The 24764-nt window shown below is 49.5% G+C and overlaps 1 protein-coding gene across 1 annotated transcript in view; it reads right to left on the bottom strand.

Annotated features, from left to right (window-relative positions):
* LMF1 (lipase maturation factor 1) overlaps positions 1–24025 on the bottom strand; it is a 233059-nt gene extending 209034 nt beyond the window's left edge. Inside the window, exons 1-2 of the mRNA XM_038762772.1 lie at positions 23839–24025; positions 974–1283 (exon numbers count right to left, since the gene is read on the bottom strand). Coding sequence (XP_038618700.1) covers positions 974–1283; positions 23839–24025 — 497 coding nt within the window. The remainder of the gene's footprint in view (positions 1–973; positions 1284–23838) is intronic.
* Positions 24026–24764: the final 739 nt, after the last annotated feature.

The following is a 24764-nucleotide window of genomic DNA, read 5'->3' as shown; positions in this document are numbered from 1 at the left end:
GACTCACACACAAAGGAACAGAGACCCCAGGAATTATAGAACAGTGATCCCCGGGCCTCAAAGAAGGGAGACATCCACCCCACCCCACCCACACGTAAAGATTACGTTGTATATTGCAGTGCTAAGAACAGTGCTGAGAGCACATAGTAAGCACTTGACCAATATCATTATTATTATTATTATTATTATTAGGAGAATAGAATAATATCATTATTATTGGGAGAATAGAATATAGTGATGTAACAGTCACATTCCCTGCCAGTTGTCCCAATTCAAAGATGATATCACTGACAGGGATATTCCCTTATGGGTGGGTGTTGAACTGAAAAGCCAGTGATGCCCACTGCCCCACTCTTTTCCATGTCACCGGTCCACATGTTTTGTTTTGTTGTCTGTCTCCCCCTTCTAGACTGTGAGCCCGTTGTTGGGTAGGGAATGTCTCTATATGTTGCCGACTTGTACTTCCCAAGAGCTTAATACAATGCTCTGCACACAGTAAGCACTCAATAAATACGACTGAATGAATGAATGAATGAATGAATGAATGAATGAATGAAGCAGAGACCTCAGCAACTATAGAACAGCGATCCCCTGGGCTCCCCGTAACAACAGGGAGAAGTAGCATGGCTCAGTGGAAAGTGCACGGGCTTTGGAGTCAGAGATCATGGGTTCAAATCCTGGATCCACCAATTGTCAGCTGTGTGACTTTGGGCAAGTCACTTTCACTTTTCTGTGCCTCAGTTACCTCATCTGTAAAATGGGGATTAAGACTGTGAGCCCGCCATGGGACAACCTGATCACCTTGTAACCTTGTAACCTCCCCAGCACTTAGAAAAGTGCTTTGCACATAGTAAGCGCTTAATAAATGCCATCAAAAAAAAATAACAGGGTGGTTTCCGCAAAGTGCATTCAGTTGCCACAGTGGCCCGAGAGCCCGAGTCACTGAGCAGCGAGGAAGGCGTGTTCCACTCACCAGATCTGCCCGATATTGACCAGGGAGTGGTAGAGAATCCAAAGAATGGTCATGAGGATCATGTTGGCACAGCCGGTCACCAGGACGAACGCTGAAACCACCAGGCCCAGTGCAGACAGGCAATCCAGGATGGAGTCCATGTTGCCCCAGTCCAGGAACCAGACCAAGGTTGGTGCGTAGCTCAAGGAATCCCAGTCAATTTTCCCTCTGAAGTAACGTTTGACACTCGCCAGGTACACCGCGCTTGGTAACAGTCCCTTGTCTCCGATTAACTGCTTATTTTGCTGGAAGGCCACCAAGAATGCCACGACTGCCAGGGAAAGACACAAAGGGAGAATGTAAAACCAGGAAAACAGGGTCTGCTGGATCTCGGGAGCCCCCACCCTCCCCAAATGGGTAGGTCTGCATTGATTGGTGAGTGGAGAGCCGTGCAGGTGGGTAGATGGAAAGATGGGTGGGTAGATAGATAAAAACAAATATGATTTAATGAATGAATGAATAATAATAATAATCATGATAACAGTAATAACAATGGTGATGGGCTCTTTCCACTAAGCCACTCTGCTTCTCTATAACTCTATTTATTTTATTACTGATGTGTATATATCTATAATTCTATTATCTATTTTGATGTAATCGATGCCTATCTCCTTGTTTTGTTTTGTTGTCTGTCTCCCTGCTTCTAGACTGTGAGCCCATTGTTGGGTAGGGACTGTCTCTATCTGTTGCTGAATTGTACTTCCCCAAGCACTTAGTACAGTGCTCTGTACACAGTAACTGCTCAATAAATACAAATGAATGAATGAATGAATGATGGTACTTGCTAATAATAATAATAATAATAGCATTTATTAAGCGCTTACTAAATGCAAAGCACTGTTCTAAGCACTGGGGAAGTTACAAGGTGATCTGGTTGTCCCACGGGGGGCTCACAGTCTTCATCCCCATTTTCCAGATGAGGTAACTAAGGCACAGAGAAGTTGAGTGACTTGCTCAAGGTCACAAAGCAGACACATGCCAGAACCGGGATTAGAATCCATGTCCTCTGACTCCCATGCCCTGCTCTTTCCACTAGGCTACGCTGCTTCTCATAGATGAATGGAGAGATGGGCACGTGGGTGGATGGAGAGGTGGGAGGGCGGATGGATGGATGGATGGATGGATGGATGGATGGAGAGATGGGCAGGCTGGTGGATGGAGAGGTGGGCAGGCGGGTAGATGGAGAGGTGGGCAGGTGGGCAGATGGAGAGGTGGGCAGGCGGGTGGATGGAGAGGTGGGCAGGCGGGTGGATGGATGGATGGAGAGGTGAGCAGGCGGGTGGACGGAGAGGTGAGCAGGCGGGTGGACGGAGAGGTGGGCAGGCGGGTGGACGGAGAGGTGGGCAGGCGGGTGGACGGAGAGGTGGGCAGGCGGGTGGATGGAGAGGTAGGCAGGCGGGTGGACGGAGAGGTGGGCAGGCGGGTGGACGGAGAGGTGGGCAGACGGGTGGATGGAGAGGTGGGCAGGCGGGTGGATGGAGAGGTGGGCAGGCGGGTGGATGGAGTGGTGGGCAGGTGGGTGGATGGACAGGTTGTCAGGTGGATGGATGGACAGGTGGTCAGGTGGGTGGATGGACAGATGGGTAGGCGGGTGGATGGACAGGTGGGCAGGCGGGTGGATGGACAGGTGGTCCGGTGGGTGGATGGACAGATGGGTAGGCGGGTGGATGGACAGGTGGGCAGGCGGGTGGATGGACAGGTGGGCAGGCAGGTGGATGGACAGGTGGGCAGGCAAGTGGATGGATGGATGGAGAAGTGAGCAGGCGGGTGGATGGAGAGGTGAGCAGGCAGGTGCATGGAGAGGTGAGCAGGCAGGTGCATGGAGAGGTGAGCAGGCGGGTGGATGGAGAGATGAGTGGGTGGCAAGTCAGAGACGCACAGAAAAGTTAAGTGACTTTCCCCAGGTCTCACAATGAGCAAGTGGCAGAGCCAGGATTAGAATCCAAGTCCTCTGACTCCCAGGCCCGGACTCTTCCCCTCAGCCAAGCTCCTACGGTGAGGGCCTGGTGCCCTCCAAGAACCACCAATTCCCATCTCCAACCATGGCTGGAGGCTCAGCGCAAACTTCCCAGGAATGAGAGTGGGAAGGGTCTGGCTGGGGGGGGAAGGGATTAAAGGGGAAGGCGAGGAGGAGGAGGAGAGGCCCTCCGTGCGGGTAGACCATGGCGGCCTGGTTCCCAGCACCTCGGCCAATTCTCAGAGCCAAGCGCTAAAGCCATAATTTTCTAAATGGCACCTCGGAGTCCGACAGAATTAATTCATCTCCCAAACAGTCTCAAGTCCAGCAGCTGGGGAGGAACTCGGCCCCCCATGCGATCAGAACTTTGGTTTCAACACCAAGGGATTCAGTGAAACTTAAATTGAGGGGTTTCCTTCCCAGACCGCAATACCCGTCTCTCAGTTATTTCAACATTAACTCTCCATTTGCCAAGAATCAATCAATCAATGGCATTTATCGAGAGCTTCCTAATAATTGGGGTATTTATGAAGTGCTTACTATGTGCCGGGTACCCTATTAAGCTCCGGGGTAGATACAAATCCAACGGCTCCTACTCTATCCTAATCCTCCTCGACCTCTCAGCTGCCTTCGACACTGTGGACCACCCCCTTCTCTTCAACATGCTATCCAACCTTGGCTTTTCATTCATTCATTCATTCAATCGTATTTATTGAGCGCTTACTGTGTGCAGAGCACTGTATTAAGCACTTGGGAAGTACAAGTTGGCAACATATAGAGGCTTCACAAACTACGTCCTCTTCCAGTTATTCTCTTATCTCTCCGGCCGTTCATTCTCAGTCTCCTTTGCAGGCTCCTCCTCCCCCTCCCATCCCCTTACTGTAGGGCTTCCTCAAGGGTCAGTTCTTGGTCCCCTTCTGTTCTCTATCTACACTCACTCCCTTGGTGAACTCATTCGCTCCCACGGCTGCAAACTATCATCTCTACGCTGATGACACCCAAATCTACACCTTTGCCCCTGCTCTCTCTCCCTCCCTTCAGGCTTGGATCTCCTCCTGACTTCAGGACATCTCCATCAGGATGTCTGCCCACCATCTAAAACTCTGTATGTCCAAGACTGAACTCCTTATCTTTCCTCCCAGACCCTGCCCTCTCCCTGACTTTCCCATCACTGTAGAGGGCACTACCATCCTTCCCGTCTCACAAGCCCGCAACCTTGGTGTCATCCTCGACCCCGCTCTCTCGTTCACCCCTCACATCCAATCTGTCACCAAAACCTGCCGGTCTCACCTCCGCATCATCGCCAAGATCCGCCCTTTCCTCTCCCTCCAAACCGCCACCTTGCTGGTTCAATCTCTCATCCTATCCTGACTGGATTACTGCATCAGCCTCCTCTCTGATCTCCCATCCTCCTGTCTCTCCCCACTTCAGTCTATACTTCACCCTGCTGCCCGGATCATCTTTGTGCAGAAATGCTCTGGGCGTGTTACTCCCCTCCTCAAAAATACCCAGTGGCTGCCTGTCAACCTACGCATCAAGCAAAAACTCCTCACTCTCGGCTTCAAGGCTGTCCATCACCTCGCCCCCTCCTACTTCACCTCCCTTCTCTCCTTCTCCAGCCCAGCCCGCACCCTCCGCTCCTCTGCCGCTAACCTCCTCACTGCATCTCGTTCTCGCCTGTCCCACCGTCGACCCCCGGCCCACGTCCTCCCCCTGGCCTGGAATGCCCTCCCTCCGCACATTCATTCATTCAATCGTATTTATTGAGTGCTTACTTTGTGCAGAGCACTGTACTAAGCGCTTGGGAAGTACAAGTTGGCAACATATAGAGATGGTTCCTACCCAACAGCGGGCTCCACCAAGCTAGCTCTCTTCCTCCCTTCAAAGCCCTACTGAGACTTCACCTCCTCCAGGAGGCCTTCCTGGTCTGAGCCCCCTTTTCCCTCTCCTCCTCCATCCCCCCCGCCCTACCTCCTTCCCCTCCTCACAGCACCTGTTTGTACAGATTTATTATTCTACTTATTTTACTTGTACATATTTACTATTCTATTTATTTAATTAATGGTGTGCATCTAACAATTTCTATGTATTCTGATGACTTGACACCTGTCCACTTGTTGTGCTGTCTGTCTCTCCCTTCTAGACTGTGAGCCCGTTGTTGGGTAGGGACCATCCCTATATGTTGCCAACTTGTACATCCCAAGCGCTTAGTACAGTGCTCTGCACACAGTAAGCGCTCAATAAATACAAATGAATGAATGAAATCCAGGTTGGTGAATTCCAGTCTTATTAACCAAGGTCAGATAAGAGAAGCAGCATGGCTTAGTGGATAGAGCCCGGGAGTCAGAAGGTCCTGGGTTCTAATCCCAGCTCTGCCACTTGTCTGCTTGGGCAAATCACTTCACTTCTCGGTGCCTCAGTCCCCTCATCAGTCAAATGGGGATTAAGTGAGTCCCAAGTGGGACGGGGATTGTGTCAAGCCTGATTACCTTGTATCTAACCCCCAGCGCTTAGTACAGTAAGCGCTTAACATACACCACAACTATTATTACTTTGTATTCTCACACATGTGCAGGAGGTTCTGGACACAGCTGCCCTCCGGTTTCCATGCCAGGAAAGTGTGGGGCGGGGTGGGCAAGACCCAGTGCCATCTCCTCGCCTGGCTGCTCAGTGGGCAGAGAGCATGTCATAGAGAATGAATAACCCAGAAAGCCCGGCCCACACAAGCGAAAGGTTTCTCTTTAGGAGGAGTCTGCCTTGTGAGGAGACTATCCCTGGAGCAAAGAGCCCTCCGGCCGGACGGGACTCCAAGTTGACACAGCCCAACGACCCGTGTTCATTCTGCGGGGGGGATTTTGGGGAATCCCTTCTCTCTCAGGACTCCTCGCCCAGAGCCGCTGCCTGCTCTCAAGGGTCTTGTGTTCCCGCCCACTCACTGCCCCAGAATCCACTGAAACCTCCACCGACGGAAGCCCCAAGAGAACAGGAACCAGTGGAGCGGTGTTCGAGTGCGAGACGAACATCCTTTTTTTTCTTTTTTTAATAAACTAACGCCTTTTACAGAAAAGCTCATGAAAGCCAGCAGACCGTTTCATTAGAGTTAGGGAGGACTGAAAGCGGAGAGGGAAAGAACAAATTGCCCATAAAGTTTGAGAACCGATGGACACTCGAGAACAAGTGGGGCAATATGTAAGGCCTTTGGGTCCCATTTTTCTCCTGCAGCTCTCCAAAGAGCAAAAAAGAAGTTTGCATGGAAAAGGACCTAATCGTATAACAAATACCCTAACAACAACAACAATGAGCTAGACTCTACGCTCATTATGGGCAAGGAACATGTCTGCTAATTCTGTTGTACTGTACTCTCCCAAGCACTTAAAACCTGTTTGTGGGCAGGAAATACATCCGTTTATTGTTATATTGGGCCCTCCCAAGTGCTTAGTACAGTGCTCTGCAGACAGTAAGTGCTAAATAAACACGACTGACTGTCTGCTCTGCACATAGTAAGTGCTCAATAAATACCACTGACTGATTGAGCACCTCACTATTTGGAAAAGCCCCTGCTGAAAGCTCCAGCCCAGAATTGACAGACCACATTCGACACTGCGGTCCATAACCCACTCTTCAGAGAGAGCCGACCAGATTCACCTGCCGGGGCTTCCGGACCAAAAGCTGCTCATCAGTTGAAAAGTCCAAGCCCGGCCCCTCAGCCAGAGGCAGTGGCGAAGAGGAGGGGTGGACGAGGGGTCAGGCCATCGCTCAGAGAACGTAACAGGCGCAGGATGCGCCTCGCTGCGGATGGGACGTGACCACCGGCAGCCCAGCCGGGGATCCCGGTCCCAGGTCTGCGCCAGAACCGGGCACTCCCCGCGATGGGCTTCCGGTCAAACACCGATGCCCCCCGGGACTCTCAGAACACCATCGTGGCACCAGGTAAGTGAGAAAGCTGGCTCGGGCAGAAATGGGCTCCATCTGGGGCAGGTGGCCGCCGCACTCCTCCGGGAATCGCAGGGGGCTGGCACACCATCATCATCATCATCATCAATCGTATTTATTGAGCGCTTACTATGTGCAGAGCACTGTACTAAGCGCTTGGGAAGTACAAATTGGCAACATATAGAGACGGTCCCTACCCAACAGTGGGCTCACAGTCTAAAAGGGGGAGACAGAGAACAAAACCAAACATACTAACAAAACAAAATAAATAGAATAGATATGTACAGGTAAAATAAATAAATAAATAGAGTAATAAATATGTACAAACATATATACATATATACAGGTGTATATGTATATATACATATATACATACATACAAATACATATACATACATGCATACATATGTACATATATACATGCATGTGTGTATATATGTATATGTGTGTGTATATATGTGTGTGTGTGTGTGTGTGTGTATACATGTACGTACATACATACATATATATAGTGTATACATATATACACCACAGCCTGCCCAGGACCTCGGCTCCAGTCAAAACAGAGCCTGGGGGCCTCCTGGCCTACGTGCCGTGGGCCAACAGCAGCCTACCCCAGCTCAGGGCCAGGCAGAGGCGCCGAGGTATCCAGTCGAAAAGGACCTCAGCCCCGAGCCCCCGCATTGAGAAATTAATGCTGGCTCCGGGGCCAGCACGACACCACTCATGCTCTCTGATCCCCGCCCAGAGGGTTCCCTCTGAGACTCAGAGCAAGGCCAAGGAGTAGACGGGCGGCGGGGATGGGCGGCCCCCGGCCAACTACACATACAGTGGAGAGTCGGACTACGAAATGGAAGGACGGCTCCTCAAAAACTCTACCGTCAAAATGCTCGATCCGAGAGGCCACGGGTCCCGCTCCCAACCCAGAGCAGGCCAGGCTGCTCAATCTGCCCCATCGGCCTCCGGCAGCTGGGGCTGGGACAGGAGCCGGGCTGAGGACCCTTTGCTCTGGGGCTCAGGACCACCCTTCCCCACAGCCAAACACTTAACAGAGTGCTCTGCCCATAGAAAGCGCTCGATGAAGAAATGGATAAATCCAAACAGGCCTTCAACTCCCGTCGGAATTCTCCCGAAGTCCTCAAGCCGTGAGATCGGGACGCACTGGGTGTCAGCCTTCATACCTAATCCACCCAACTGGACAAACCTTGTTCTCAAGCAATCTCGGAGGCGGGGCCGTCCACGGTGACCCCCTCCAGCGAGAGTGCCACTGCTCACCCCCTGCCAGGCACAAGGAGCTAAGGAAACCCAGTGGCCCTCTTTCCTTCCAAGTCCAAATTCCATTGTTAAAATAATAATGATAATAATGGTATTTGTTAAGTGCTTACTACATGCCAAGCACTGTTCTGAGTGCTGGGGGGGATACAAGGTAATCAGGTTGTCACACATGGGGCTCACAGTCTTAATCCCCATTTTACAGATGAGGTAACTGAGGCACAGAGTAGTTAAAAGACTTGCCCAAAGTTACACAGCTGACAAGTGGCATAGCTGGGATTAGAACCCATGACCTCTGACTCCCAAACCCGGGATCTTTCCACTAAGCCATGCTGCTTCTCTATGGTTCCAAGGTGAGTTTTCAAGAGGTCCTCCTGTTCCTATTCGGGGTCCCCTGAGTGCCCGGGCCAGGTCTTTCTACCCACATGTGCGGGCAAACACTCACCATGTTCCCACTAGTCATCAGGGCAGCAGACGCTCAGCCCTCAAGAAACAAAATTTGGGGAGGACTGGGCATCCAGCATTCGTTCATTCATTCATTCTATCATATTTACTGGGCACTTACTGTGTGCAAAGCTCTGTAGTAAGCACTTGGGGAAGTACAATATAACAACAGACACATTCCCTGCCCACAACAGGCTTATGAGAAGCAGCGTGGCTCAGTGGAAAGAGCAAGGGCTTTGGAGTCAGAGGTCATGGGTTCGAATCCTGACTCCACCACATGTCTGCTGTGTGACTTTGGGCACATCACTTAACTTCTCTAAGCCTCAGTTACCTCATCTGTAAAATGGGGATTAAGACTGTGAGCCCCACGTGGGACAACTTGATCGCCCTGTATCCCCCCCCAGCGCTTAGAACAGTGCTCTGCACATAGTAAGCGCTTAACAAATGCCATCATTATTATTATTATTATTATTAAGCTCACAGTCTACAGGGGGGAAACAGATTTTAATATACATACTTACATTAATTAATAAGTTACAGATATATACATATGTGCTGTGGGGATGGGAGGGAGGATGAATGAAGGGGGCAGGGGGTGGCGTTTCTGGAGGGAGAGCTGGTAGGAGGAGGGGGTGGTCCACAGAGTCAATCAATCAATCAATCAATCGTATTTATTGAGCGCTTACTGTGTGCAGAGCACTGTACTAATCGCTTGGGAAGTACAAGTTGGCAACATATAGAGATGGTCCCTACCCAACAGTGGGCTCACAGTCTAGAAGGGAGTCGATGGCAGCTGAGAGTTCTAGGAGGATCGGGGAGGATTTAAGCCCCCTGGCCTGGACCGTGAGGCGGTCACTGGTGAAGGAGCACACCGGCAATGGCCCCGCTCCACAGACGCACACACCGTCAGATCACTTGATCCAGGAATCTCACCACCAGCAGCACCGCGTAGGGTGACACCGTGTAAAGTGAGACGCCACGGATACCCCAGGCAGATCCTGAAAATTATGGAGCGTCTAGGCACTGGACCATTCCAAACCCTTAAGATGCCCCACAGACACAAAAGGCACCATCGCCGCTCAGAAAACAACCACCATGGTTTGTCTAAATACTGCGAGCCCTCAAAGGCCCCCCTCAATCCTACATCAAACTCCCAGGTTCCCATTCACGGCAGCCGGAACTGGGGAAGACACAGGGCCGAGAGCGACAACCGACGTGTGTGTGGCAAGGGGTTCGGGAACGAGAAGGGAAAAGACATCAACACCTAGGAACAAAAGCCAGGAGGGAGAAAAGGCAAAGGAATGTACACAAACTCAAATAGCTACAGTCAAGGCGCCGAGTCCTCACTCCCCATTCCCTTCTGTGTCACCCTGACTTGTTCCCTTCATTCATTCCCCTTCCCAGCCCCACAGCACTTACCTCCATAACTGTCATTTATTTATTTCTATTAATGTCCATCTCCCCCTCTAGACTGTAAGCTCGCTGTGGGTAAGGAATGTGTATGTTTATTGTTACATTCTACTCTCTCGAGAGCTTAGTACAGGTGTTTGCACACAGTAAGCGCTCAATAAATACAACTGAATGAATGAATGAGTCCTAGCAAAGAGTATAATGTCTGCTTGGCTTCCATCTGGTCCCATTCCTAGGGGTGGGGAGCTACCACCGGAGTGGTGCCAGCAGGAGCTGGGGGCAAGGAGGGGGTGTGAGATTTCAGGAGGCCCGCGGTCAATCCGATGTCCCCTAATCTCAGGCCACGATTTCCTCCCACTGAGGCTCCGCACTGTCTAGAAGGAGGGAGGAGGCTCATCGGGCTCTGAGGCCTGGGGCCAGCTTACCGTAACGGGCGATCATCTCGCTCCATTCTGCTTTTTCTTAGGGATTCATTCAATCGTATTTATTGAGCACTTACTGTGTGCAGAGCACTGTACTAAGCGCTTGATTCCGGATCATTCCAGCAGACTGGCTGCATGCGACTTCCTCAGATAAAACCCTGTCACCTCCAAACATGTCCATCAGTGGAAAGTCAGAGAAAGAGGATGGCAAAGCCAAGTGGTCCCTGTTCAAGAGCCAGGCCCAATCGTGTGCTCAACCCCAGGGGCTGGAAACTGTTTCCCGTTGAATTTTACGGATGCTCCCAACTGGGACAGGAAGTCCGCCAGAATCAAGACACAGCTCCATCGCTCCCAGGATGCTGTGCTTCCTGTGGGCAGAGAAGATCCCAGGGACTTCGGGAGTGGACAGAGTCCTAAGAGAAGCTCGTGCAGCTAAAAAAAAAAAATCACAAAAACTACCTTCTGCCAGGATTTGGGGGTTTGGGAAAGAAGCGACAAGTTTTCTGCAGAAGAAGCGGAACCCTCGGCGGAAGCGGCGAAACTCTCAAGGAGACCGAGTAAGACCCAGAGGATGGAAAGCTCACACCGGCAAAACCATTTGAATTAGCATATCAATTCTCTATTTTCATCTAACTACAATAAAGCGAAAGTACGTTTGGTGAGCAGGCTCGTGGATCTGCCCGAAAAACCATCGTTGCTCTACAGCCACGAGAGGAGCGGATTGTTGTTCTGATGACCGTTGGCTTCTCCCAAAAGAGACTTGCATCTCATCTCTCCGTTGTCACTTTTGACCAAACGCTTCATCGCTTTCAGAGGTTGGCTTAAAGAGGACAATATCGGGCAAATCGGGTTTCAGGTTTAATCTGCAGCCTAGGTGAATTCACCGCCCGCCTATTCTAAGTCCTTCGAGGTCAATAAAGGGCCTCCTCATCCCCTGCCTTGCCCACCCCCGCCCCCGTTGTACGAGTGTCTCAAGGGAGTGGGGAGGGGGCCACAGCTGCACCGGGCCATGCCAGATGTGCGGCTTTTGTGCTGGGAACCGGCCCCTCTGGGCACCGTGCCTATGCCCCCGGCCCGTAGCCAGGCAGGACCCCGTGCAGCTGTTGGCTCTGAAGGGTTCTCAGTCAGTGGGTCAAATCTGGATTCCAACCAAATCCCTGAGGTGAAAAGTCAAACTTCATCTGCTGATGAAATCACACAAGCTGTTCCCTCTCCCGCCTCAAAGGGCCGGGCGGGAGACGGGGAGAAGGGCAAGTGGCCGGGCGGAGCGGCCTCTAATAATAATAATAATAATAATGGCATTTATTAAGCACTTATTATGTGCAAAGCACTGTTCTAAGCTCTGGGGGTATACAAGGTAAACAGGATGTCCCAGGTGGGGTTCGCAGTCTTCATCCCCATTTTACAGATGAGGTAACCGAGGCCCAGAGAAGTGAAATGACTTGCCCAAAGTCACCCAGGTGACAAGTGGCGGAGCCGGGATTTGAACCCATGACCTCTGACTCCAAAGTCCGTGCTCTTTCCACCGAGCCACAGTGCTTCTCTCTGGGGAGCAAGGGTCTCTGGGACCTTGCACGGGGGGTGGGGGGCAGCCGCTGGGGGACAACCGCCAGAATGGCTCGGCATCCGAAATGCCACAGCAGGCATTAGCTCCCAACCCAGCGGACCGGCACACAATTCTCATCTCTCCTCTCTCTCCCCCACAACCCCGATCTCTTTCTCTCTCTTCATCCCTTCCCCCTCCTCACCCAGACCCATTCTGTTCTTCCACTACAATCGAGATGGCACACTTGGCTCCTCTCAAGCCAACCTTCTTTTTTTTTGTTTTTGTTTATGATACTTATTAAGCGCTGACTAGATGTCGGACACCGTCCTAGGAGCTGGGGTAAGTACAAGTTAATTAGGTCAGACACAGTCCCTGTCCCACATGGGACTCAGAGTCTAAGGACGAGGGAGAACAGGTATTGAACCCCCATTTTACGGTTGACGGAACTGAGGCACAGAGAAGTTAAGCGACTTGCTCAAGGTCACCCAGCAAGGCCTATACTCTCCCCCTTCTAGACTGTGACCCCGTTGTTGGGTACGGACCGTCTCTATATGTTCCCGACTTGCACTTACCAAGCGCTTAGTACGGTCCTCTGCACACAGCAAGCGCTGAATAAATACGATTGAATGAATGAAAGCAATTGGCGGGGCCGGAATTAGAACCCAGGTCCTTCTGAGTCCCAGGCCTATACTCTTTCCACTAGGCCACTCTGCTGCCCAGAGCTCCCTCCCACTTCACAACTGCCTGAGTGTAGCTTGCCCCATCTTCAAACTCCTCCTGAAACCCACCTCCTCCAGGAGGCCTGCCACTTGTCTGCTGCGTGACCTTGGGCAAGTTGCTTAACTTCTCTGTGCTTCAGTTACCTCATCTGTAAAGTGGAGATTGAGAAAGTGAGCCCCATGGGGGACAACTGATTACCCTGTATCTACTCCAGCGCTTAGAACGGCGCATGGCACATAGTAAGCGCTTAACAAATACGATAATAATTATTATTACATATCGACTTTCCTAAACCTGCGCTTATTTTCCTAGTTATCCTGCAGAACTGCTGCCAATCCCAGGTGCAAAATGTTCTGCCACTCTTGCTATCATCTTCCTGACTGGAAATGGAAGCTCCCTGAGGGCAGGGACTGCCTAAATACCTAGTGCAGTACGTATTTAATTGATATTGGTATTGGCAACATAACTCCAAGAAGTTTCTATTACCATTTTCAGAGAAGAATTTCCCAAAGGGCAAAACAACCTGAGTTCAGAACCTATCTCCCAAAATACCTTGCCAAAAGTAACATAGCCTAACGCAAAGAGCAAAGGCTCGGGAGTCAGAGGATCTACAAGGATATCTACAAGGGAAGCAGCGTGGCTCAGTGGAAGTGGAGTCAGAGGTCGTGGGTTCAAATCCCGGCTCTGCCACTTGTCAGCTGTGTGACCTTGGGCAAGTCACTTAACTTCTCTGGGCCTCAGTTCCCTCATCTGGAAAATGGGGATGAAGACTGTGAGCCCCACGTGGGACAACCTGATTATCTTGTATCTACCCCAGCGCTTAGAACAGTGCTTGGCACATAGTAAGCGCTTAACAAATACCAACATTATTATTATTATTATTATCTGGTTTCTAATCCCAGCTCTGTCACTTGTCTGCTGTGTGACCCTGGGCAAGTCACTTAACTTCTCTGTGCCTCAGCTCCCTCATCTGCAAAATGGGGATTTAATACCTGTTGTCCTCCCTACTTAAACTGTGACCCCATTTGGGAACTGATTACCTTCTTTCTACCAGTATTTAGCACAGTGTTTGGAACATAGTAAGCCCTTAACAAATATCACAATTCTTCTTTTTATTATTAAACAATATTGAGGAATTACCAATTCAAGAATCTCCATTGGTACAACCCAACTATATACAACAGTTGTCAAGAGTCCACCCACTAACTTCTAAGAGGAATGATCTCAATGCCAACCTGTACTTTCCAAGCGCTTAGTACAGTGCTCTGCACACAGTAAGCGCTCAATAAATACGATTGAATGAATGAATGAATGATGCCAAGATATCTACAAACTCCAGCCGGGAATTTGGCCCAGAGAAAGCGGAGTTGGTTCGCCCCTACTCCTGGGAGGTGGGGATGAGGAAGGAGAGGCTCTGGGAAATGCTGCTCTTGAAAAGCAGAGTGGCTTAGTGGATAGAAAGACCTAGGTTCTAATCCTGGCTCCACCACTGGTCTGCCACATGACCATGGACAAATCACTTCCCTTCTCTATACCTCAGTTACCTCATCTGTAAAATGGGGATTAAGACTGTGAACCCCATGTGGGTTCACAGGAGGCCTTCCCAGACTGAGCCCCTTCCTTCCTCTCCCCCCCCCCGTCCCCCTCTCCATCCCTCCCATCTTACCTCCTTCCCTTCCCCACAGCACCTGTATATATGTATATATGTTTGTACATATTTATTACTCCATTTATTTATTTATTTATTTTACTTGTACATATCTATTCTATTTATTTTATTTTGTTAGTATGTTTGGTTTTGTTCTCTGTCTCCCCCTTTTAGACTGTGAGCCCACTGTTGGGTAGGGACTGTCTCTATATGTTGCCAATTTGTACTTCCCAAGCGCTTAGTACAGTGCTCTGCACATAGTAAGCGCTCAATAAATACAATTGATGATGATGATGATGATGTGGGACATCTCCTCCAAGAAGCCTTCCTAACTAAGCCCTCCTCTTCTCCTACTCCTTTCTGGGCCGCTCTTTACTTGCTCCTTCAATCATCCTCCCTCCCATCCCCACAGCACATACATAATTCCATTTGTTCTGATGATTCTGACACCTGTCCACATGTTTTTTGTTGTCTATCTCCCCCTTCTAAATTAATTAAATTAAATTAATAATGGCATTTATTAAGCGCTTACTATGTGCCAAGCACTGTTCTAAGCACTGGGGAGGTTACAAGGTGATAAAGTTGTCCCACAGGGGGCTCACAGTCTTAATCCCCATTTTACAGATGAGGGAACTGAGGCCCAGAGAAGTTAAGTGACTTGCCCAAAGTCACACAGCTGACAATTGGCAGAGCCGGGATTCGACTTCTAGACTGTGAGCTCACTGTTGGATAGGGACCGTCTCTATATGCTGCCCACTTGTACTTCCCAAGCGCTTAGTACAGTGCCCTGCACACAGTAAGCGCTCAATGAATACGATTGAACGAATGAATCTGTAATTTATATATTTAATCTAGTTATGCATTTATATTAATGTCTGTCTCCCTCTTTAGACTGTGAGCTTTCTGTGAGCAGGAATGTGTCTGTTGTTATACTGTATTCTCCCAAGCGCTTAGTACAGTGCTTTGCATACAGTAAGTGCTCAATAAATACGATTGAATGAATGACAGCGACTGTGTTCAACCTGATTACCTTGGAACTACCCCAGGGCTAAGAACAGTGCTTGGCAAATAGTAAGTGTTTAACATATACCGTAATTATTATTCAACCACCAACCCACTCACTGTTCCTGCATCTGATCAGTCTAGTCACCAACCCCTCGCTCATGGAGCTCCCTCCCCTCTTATATGTGACACCCCATCACTCTCCTCATCTTCAAAGCCTATTAAGAGCACATCTCCTCCAAGAGGCCTTCCCTGACTGAGCTCTCCCTTCAGTGTCACCAGTGTCACCATTTCTAGACCGTGGGCCTTTTGTTGGGTAGGGACCGTCTCTATATGTTGCCGATTTGTACTTCCCAGGCGTTTAGTACAGTGCTCTGCACACAGCAGCGCTCAATAAATGCGATTGAATGAATTACACTTGCATTTATACACTTTTTTCATCCCCACAGCTCTCAAGTCCAGATCTGTAATTCTCTCCACGTACACCGCAAGCTCCCTGTGGGCAGAGAACGTGTCTACTAACTCTGGTGTAGTGACCTCTCCTGAGTGCTTAGTACAGTGCTCTGCACACAATAAACACTCAATAAAAACCACTGAGGAGGCTGAGGGTAGGGCAGGGAGGTTTGGGGGGCCGAGATGAGGTGGGCAGGTCTCCCGCCCTCAGGGATATGGCCTAACTATGGGTTTAGACTGTGAGCCCACTGTTGGGTAGGGACTGTCTCTATATGTTGCCAATTTGTACTTCCCAAGTGCTTAGTACAGTGCTCTGCACATAGTAAGCGCTCAATAAATATGATTGATGATGATGATGATGATGATGGGAGACCCAGGCTGGGGGCACAGCGGTGCGGGAAGCCGGGATAAGGAGCAGGTCTCACGCACTAGGGGCTGGACCCGGGCTGAGGGTTAAAAAATAAATAAATAAATAAATAAATAATGGTACTTGTTAAGCACTTATGTGCCAGGCAGTATTCTAAGCACCGGGGTAATAATAATAATAATAATTGCATTTATTAATCGCTTACTATGTGCAAAGCACTGTTCTAAGCACTGGGGAGGTTACAAGGTGATCAGGGTGTCCCACGAGAGGCTCACAGTCTTCATCCCCATTTTACAGATGAGGTAACTGGGGCCCAGAGAAGTGAAGTGACTTGCCCGAAGTCACACAGCTGACAAGTGGCAGAGGCGGAATTTGAACCCATGACCGCTGACTCCAAAGCCCGGGCTCTTTCCGCTGAGCCACGCTGCTTCCCCAACTCGTAGATACGAGTTAACAGGTTGGACACAGTCCCTGTAACACATAGGGCTCACATTCTTCATCCCCATTTTACAGGTGAGGTAACTGAGACCCAGAGAAGTGAAGTGACTTGTCCAAGGGCACACAGCATGCATGTGGCAGAGCCTGCATTTGAACCCAGGTCCTTATAATAATAATAATAATAATAATGATATTTGTTAAGCGCTTACTATGTGCCAAGCACTGTTCTAAGCACTGGGGTAGATACAAGGTAATGAGGTTGCCCCCCACCATGGGGCTCATGATCTTAGAGAAGCGGCGTGGCTCAGAGGAAAGAGCCTGGGCTTGGGAGTCAGAGGTCACGGGTTCTAATCCTGACTCCACCACTTAGCTGTGTGACTTTGGGCAAGTCACTTCGCTTCTCTAGGCCCCAGTTACCCATCTGTAAAATGAAGATTAAAACTGTGAGCCCCACGTGGGACAACCTGATCACCTTGTATCTACCCCAGCGCTCAGAACAGTGCTCTGTACATAGTAAACGCTTAACATTCATTCAATCGCATTTATTGAGCGCTTACTGTATGCAGGGCACTGTGCTAAGCTCTTGGGCAGTACAAGTCAGCAACCCACAGAGATGGTCCCTACCCAACAACGGGCTCACAGTCTAGCAGACAAATACCATCGCCTTCGATAGCGAAGACAGATAGATATCAAATAAGCCTCCGATACCTCAGCTGGTAGAGCAGAGGACTGTAGTGGTGGTTTCGCGGTCATCCTTAGGTCGCTGGTTCGTTTCCGACTTGAAGGACTTTTTTGGAGAAGCAGCGTGGCTCGGCAGAAGGAGCACGGGCTTTGGAGTCAGAGGTCATGGGTTCAAATCCCGGCTCCGCCAATTGTCAGCTGTGTGACTTTGGGAAAGTCCCTTAACTTCTCTGTGCCCCAGTTACCTCATCTGTAAAATGGGGACGAAGACTGTGAGCCCCACATGGGACAAACTGATCACTTTGTAACCTTCCCAGCACTTAGAACAGTGCTTTGCACATAGTAAGCGCTTAACAAATACCATATTTCATTCATTCACTCTATCATATTTATTGAGCGCTGACCGTGTGCAGAGCACTGTACTAAGTGCTTGGGAAGTACAAGTTGGCAACATATAGAGATGGTCCCTACCCAACAGTGGGCTCACAGTCTCGAAGACTAGAATCATTATTAGTATTATTATTACTACCATCTTTATTATTATTAATCCCCACTTTACAGACGAGGTAACTAAGGCACAGAGAAGCTGAGCCCCCTCCTCCCTCTCCCCCTCCCTATCCCCCCGCCTTACCTCCTTCCCCTCCCCACAGCACCTGTATATATGTATATATGTTTGTACGTATTTTTTACTCTATTTATTTCTTTTATTTGTACATATTTATCCTATTTATTTTATTTTGTTAATATGTTTTGTTTTGTTGTCTGTCTCCCCCTTCTAGACTGTGAGCCCACTGTTGGGTAGGGACCGTTCTCTATATGTTGCCAACTTGGACTTCCCAAGCACTTAGTCCAGTGCTCTGTACACAGTAAGCGCTCAATAAATACGATTGATTGAATGAATGAATGAATGAATGAATGAATGTTGGGTAGGGACTGTCTCTATATGTTCCCAACTTGTACTTCCCAAGTGCTTAGTCCAGTGCTCTGCACACAGTAAGCGCTCAATAAATATGATTGAATGAATGAATGAATGAATGTAGGGTAGGGACTGTCTCTCTGTGTTGCCAACTTGGACTTCCCAAGCGCCTAGTCCAGTGCTCTGCACACAGTAAGTGCTCAATAAATACGATTGAATGAATGAATGAATGAAGGTTGGGTAGGGACCATCTCTCTATGTTGCCAACCTGGACTTCCCAAGCACTTAGTCCAATGCTCTGCACACAGTAAGCGCTCAATAAATACGATTGAATGAATGAATGAATGAATGTTGGGTAGGGACCGTCTCTATATGTTCCCAACTTGGACTTCCCAAGGGCTTAGTCCAGTGCTCTGCACACAGTAAGCGCTCAATAAATATGATTAAATGATTGATTGAATGAATGAATGAATGAGTGAATGAATATTGGGTAGGGACCATCTCTCTATGTTGCCAACTTGGACTTCCCAAGCACTTAGTCCAGTGCTCTGCACACAGTAAGTGCTCAATAAATACGATTGAATGAATGAATGAATGTTGGGTAGGGACCATCTATGTAGCCAACTTGGACTTCCCAAGCGCTTAGTCCAGTGCTCTGCACACAGTAAATGCTCCATAAATACGATTGAATGAATGAATTGCCAGGGCCAGACTCTATCCCCTAAGTCACGCTGGGGGCCGGACTGGGGGTCGGGGGTCCAGGCTGGGAGTTGAGGGCAGGGCTGGGTGGAGGCCTTCCCAGACTGAGCCCCCTCTTTTCTCTCCCCCTCCTTACAGCACCTGCATATATGTTTGTACATATTTTTTACTCTATTTATTTTACTGTACATATTTATTCTATTTATTTTTTTTGTTAATATGTTTTGTTTTGTTGTCTGCCTCCCCCTTCTAGACTGTGAGCCCGCTGTTGGGTAGGGACCGTCTCTCTATGTTGCCTACTTGGACTTCCCAAGCGCTTAGTCCAGTGCTCTGCAATCAATCAATCAATCAATCGTATTTATTGAGCGCTTACTGTGTGCAGAGCACTGCACTAAGCGCTTGGGAAGTACAAGTTGGCAACATACAGAGACGGTCCCTACCCAACAGTGGGCTCACAGTCTAGAACGGGGAGACAGAGAACAAAACCAAACATATTAACAAAATAAAATAAATAGAATAGAGTGTGCCTCAATGGAAAGAGCCTGGGCTTTGGAGTCAGAGGTCACGGGTTCAAATCCCAGCTCCGCTAATTGTCAGCTGTGTGACTTTGGGTAAGTCACTTCACTTCTCCGTGCCTCAGTTCCCTCATCTATAAAATGGGGATTATTCATTCATTCAGTCGTATTTATTGAGCGCTTACTGTGTGCAGAGCACTGGACTAGGTGCTTGGGAAGTACAAGTCAGCAACATCTGGAGACAGTCCCTACCCAACAGTGGGCTCACAGTCTAGAAGGGGGAGACAGACGACAAAACATATTAACAAAATAAAATAAATAGAATAGATACGTACAAGTAAAATAAACAGAGTAACAAATATGTACAAACATACATGCATAAATACAGGTGCAGCCATCCCCTTTCCGCCGCTGCGAAGACAGGACTGTGATTAAGACTATGAGCCCCCCGTGGGACAACCTGATCACCCTGTATCCTCCCCAGCGCTTAGAACAGTGCTTTGCACATAGTAAGCGCTTAATAAATGCCATCATTTATTCTCATCATTCAAATGCCATCATTGTTCTTGCCTGTCCCGCCATCGACCCCCGGCCCACGTCGTCCCCCAGGCCTGGAATGCCCTCCCTCTGCCCATCCGCCAAGCTAGCTCTCTTCCTCCCTTCAAGGCCCTACTGAGAGCTCACCTCCTCCAGGAGGCCTTCCCAGACTGAGCCCCTTCCTTCCTCTCCCCCTCGTCCCCCTCTCCATCCCCCTCTCCATCCCCCCATCTTACCTCCTTCCCTTCCCCACAGCACCTGTATATATGTATATATGTTTGTGCATATTTATTACTCTATTTATCTTACTTGTACCCATCTATTCTAATTATTTTATTTTGTTAGTATGTTTGGTTTTGTTCTCTGTCTCCCCCTTCTAGACTGTGAGCCCACTGTTGGGTAGGGACTGTCTCTATATGTTGCCAACTTGTACTTCCCAAGCGCTTAGTACAGTGCTCTGCACACAGTAAGCGCTCAGTAAATATGCTTGCTTGATTGACTGTCTCTATGTGTTGCCGACTTGTACTTCCCAAGCGCTTAGTCCAGTGCTCTGCACACAGTAAGCCCTCAATAAATACGATTGATTGATTGATTGGAGATTTTTGAGGAGGGGAGTAACATGCCCAGAGCGTTTCTGGACAAAGACAATCCGGGCAGGAGCATGAAATATGGACTGAAGTGGGGAGATCGATCAATCAATCAATCGTATTTACTGAGCGCTTACTGTGTGCAGAGCACTGGACTAAGCGCTTGGGAGTCCAAGTTGGCAACATTGAGAGACGGCCCCTACCCAACAGCGGGCTCACAGTCTAAAAGGGGGAGACAGAGAACAAAACCAAAACCAGACATGAGGATGGGAGATCAGAGAGGAGGCTGGTGCAGTGGCTCAGAACACTGCTTTGCACATAGTAAGCGCTAAATAAATGCCATTATTATTATTATTATTATATGTACAAGGACAAGGACAAGCGGTCGGGGGCGGAGCCTCGGGGGAGGGGCGGGGCGGGGGGTCCGTCCCTCCCTCCAAAACCAAACCCAGACACGAGGATGGGGGATCAGAGAGGAGGCTGGTGCAGTGGCTTAGAACAGTGCTTTGCACATAGTAAGCACTTAATAAATGCCATCATTATTATTATTATTGTTATTATATGTACAAGCACAAGTGGAGAAGCAGCACGGCTCAGTGGAAAGAGCACGGGCTTGGGAGTCAGAGGTCATGGGTTCGAATCCCGGCTCCGCCACTTATCCTGTGTGACTTTGGGCAAGTCACTTCACTTCTCTGGGCCTCAGTTCCCTCATCTGTAAAATGGGGATGAAGACTGGGAGCCCCCCGTGGGACAACCTGATCAGCTTGTATCCCCCCCCCAGCGCTTAGAACAGTGCTTTGCACAGTGCTCTGCACATAGTAAGCGCTTAACAAATGCCATCATCATTATTATTATTATTATTACTGTGTGCAGAGCACTGTACTAAGCGCTTGGGAAGTACAGAGCCCAGGCTTTGGAGTCAGAGGTCAAGGGTTCAAATTCCGGTTCCGCCACTTGTCAGCTGGGTGACTTTGGGTAAGTCACTTCACTTCTCTGGGTCTCAGTTCCCTCATCTGGAAAATGGGGATGAAGACTGGGGGTCCCCTGGGGGACAACCTGATCACCTTGTAACCTCCCCGGCGCTTAGAACACTGCTTTGCACATGGTAAGCGCTTAATAAATGCCATTATTATTATTATTATTCCCCCTCGTCCCCCCTCCACCCCCACGTCTTACCTCCTTCCCTTCCCCACAGCACCTGTAAATATATATGTTTGTACATATTTATTACACTATTTATTTATTTTACTTGTACATATCTATTCTATTTATTTTGTTAATATGTTTGGTTTCGTTCTCTGTCTCCCCCTTCTAGACTGTGAGCCCGCTGTTGGGTAGGGTCCGTCTCTCTATGTTTCCAACTTGGCCTTCCCAAGCGCTTAGTCTGGTGCTGTGCACACAGGAAGAGCTCAATCAATACGATTGATTGATTGATAGTAAGCACTTAATAAATGCCATCATCATCATTACAAGGACAAGCGGTCATCATCATCATCATCAATCGTATTTATTGAGCGCTCACACCCTCCGCTCCTCCGCCGCTAATCTCCTCACCGTGCCTCGTTCTCGCCTGTCCCGCCATCGACCCCGGGCCTGGAATGCCCTCGCTTTGCCCATCCGCCAAGCAGGCTCTCTTCCTCCCTTCAAGGCCCTACTGAGAGCTCCCCTCCTCCAGGAGGCCTTCCCAGACTGAGCCCCTTCCCTCCTCTCCCCCTCATCCCCCCCTCCATCCCCCCATCTCACCTCCTTCCCTTCCCCACAGCACCTGTATATATGTATATATGTTTGTACATATTCATTACTCTATTTATTTATTCATTTTACTTGTACAGATCTCTTCTATTTATTTTATTTAGTTAGTATGTTTGGTTTTGTCCTCCGTCTCCCCCTTCTAGACTGTGAGCCCGCTGTTGGGTAGGGACTGTCTCTCTATGTTGCCAATTTGTACTTCCCAAGCGCTCAGTACAGTGCTCTGCACATAGTAAGCGCTCAATAAATACGATTGATGATGATGATGATGATGATGTCGGGTAGGGACCGTCTCTCGATGTTGCCAACTTGGACTTCCCAAGCGCTTAGTCCGGCGCTGTGCACACAGGAAGCGCTCAATCAATACGACTGATTGATTGATAGTGAGCGCTTAACAAATGCCATCATCATCATCATTACAAGGACGAGCGATCATCATCACCATCAATCGTATTTATTGAGCGCTTACTGTGTGCAGAGCGCTGGACTAAGCGCTTGGGAAGTACAAACTGGCAACATCCTCCTCCAGCATTTCACCTCCTCCAGGAGGCCTTCCCAGCCTGAGCCCCTTCCTTCCTCTCCCCCTCGTCCCCCTCTCCATCCCCCCATCTTACCTCCTTTCCTTCCCCACAGCACCTGTATATACGGATATACGGTTGTACATATTTATTACTCTATTTATTTATTTATCTTACTTGTACATTTCTATCCTATTTATTTTATTTTGTTGGTACGTTGGGTTCTGTTCTCTGTCTCCCCCTTCTAGACTGTGAGCCCGCTGTTGGGTAGGGACTGTCTCTATGTGATGCCAATTTGTACTTCCCAAGCGCTTACTACAGTGCTCTGCACACAGTAAGCGCTCAATATATACGGTTGATTGATTGATTTCTCTACTTATTTATGTCTTTATTTGACTTGTACACATCTATTCTATTTATTTTATTTTGTTAGTATGTTTGGTCTTGTTTTCTGTCTCCCCCTTCTAGACTGTGACCCCGCTGCTGGGTAGGGGACCGTCTCTCTATGTTGCCAACTTAGACTTCCCAAGCGCTTAGTCCAGTGCTCTGCACACAGTAAGCGCTCACTAAATACGATTATTACTCTATTTATGTCTTTATTTGACTGGTACATATCTATTCTATTTATTTCATTTTGTCAGTATGTTTGGTTTTGTTCTCTGTCTCCCCCTTCTAGACTGTGAGCACGCTGTTGGGTAGGGGACTGCCTTTATATGTTGCCAACTTGGACTTCCCAATCAATCAATCAATCAATCGTATTTATTGAGCGCTTACTATGTGCAGAGCACTGGACTAAGCGCTTGGGAAGTACAAATTGGCAACACATAGAGACGGTCCCTACCCAACAGTGGGCTCACAGTCTAAAAGGGGGGGGGGGGGGGAGACAGTCTAAAAGTCGGGGGGCGGGGCCTCGGGGGAGGGGAGGGGCGGGGCGGGGGGTCCGTCCCTCCCCCGGGGCAGTTGGGGTGTCCCTCCCGTCCCGTCCCGTCCCGTGCCCGTCCCCGGAACTCACGGTAGACGAAAGCTAGGGCCCTGAGGAGCAGGATGCGGGTGAGCCAGAAGGTGGCCGGGCCGAGGCGGAGGGGGAGGCCGGGCCGGGGCCGCTCCCGGCCGGCCGCTTTAGGCGCCTCGACCCGCTGGGAGGCCGAGGCCGCGGCCGCTCCCCCTCTCCGCTGCCTTAACGGCTCCGCCAGCGCCATGCTCGGGCCCGAGCGGAACCGCGCATGCGCCGCGGGTCCTGGCCTCGGGGCGGGGCCCCCTCTCGCCCCCGCCGCACTGCGCCTGCGCCCCCGCTCGCCCGCAGGGAGGCCTTCGGGCCCCGTCGTCGTCATCAGTAGTACGGATTGAGCACGTACCGCGTGCAGAGCATTGGACTAATCAATCAATCAATCGTATTTATTGAGCGCTTACTATGTGCAGAGCACTGTACTAAGCGCTTGGGAAGTACAGATTGGCATCACATAGAGACAGTCCCTACCCAACAGTGGGCTCACAGTCTAAAAGGGGGAGACAGAGAACAGAACCAAACATACCAACAAAGTAAAATAAGTAGGATAGAAATGTACAAGTAAAATAAATAAATGAATAAATAAATAGAGTAATAAATATGTACAACCATATATACATATATACAGGTGCTGTGGGGAAGGGAAGGAGGTAAGACGGGGGGATGGAGAGGGGGACGAGGGGGAGAGGAAGGAAGGGGCTCAGTCTGGGAAGGCCTCCTGGAGGAGGTGAGCTCTCAGCAGGGCCTTGAAGGGAGGAAGAGAGCTAGCTTGGCGGATGGGCAGAGGGATTGGGGGCATTCCAGGCCCGGGGGGATGACGTGGGCCGGGGGTCGATGGCGGGACAGGCGAGAGCGAGGTACAGTGAGGAGATTAGTGGTGGAGGAGCGGAGGGTGCGGGCTGGGCAGTAGAAGGAGAGAAGGGAGGTGAGGT

The sequence above is a fragment of the Tachyglossus aculeatus genome, chromosome 21, assembly GCF_015852505.1.
Source record: "Tachyglossus aculeatus isolate mTacAcu1 chromosome 21, mTacAcu1.pri, whole genome shotgun sequence".
NCBI lineage: Eukaryota > Metazoa > Chordata > Mammalia > Monotremata > Tachyglossidae > Tachyglossus > Tachyglossus aculeatus.
The sequence above is the reverse complement of the archived record's forward strand: the minus strand, read 5'-3'. Positions and strand labels throughout refer to the sequence as shown.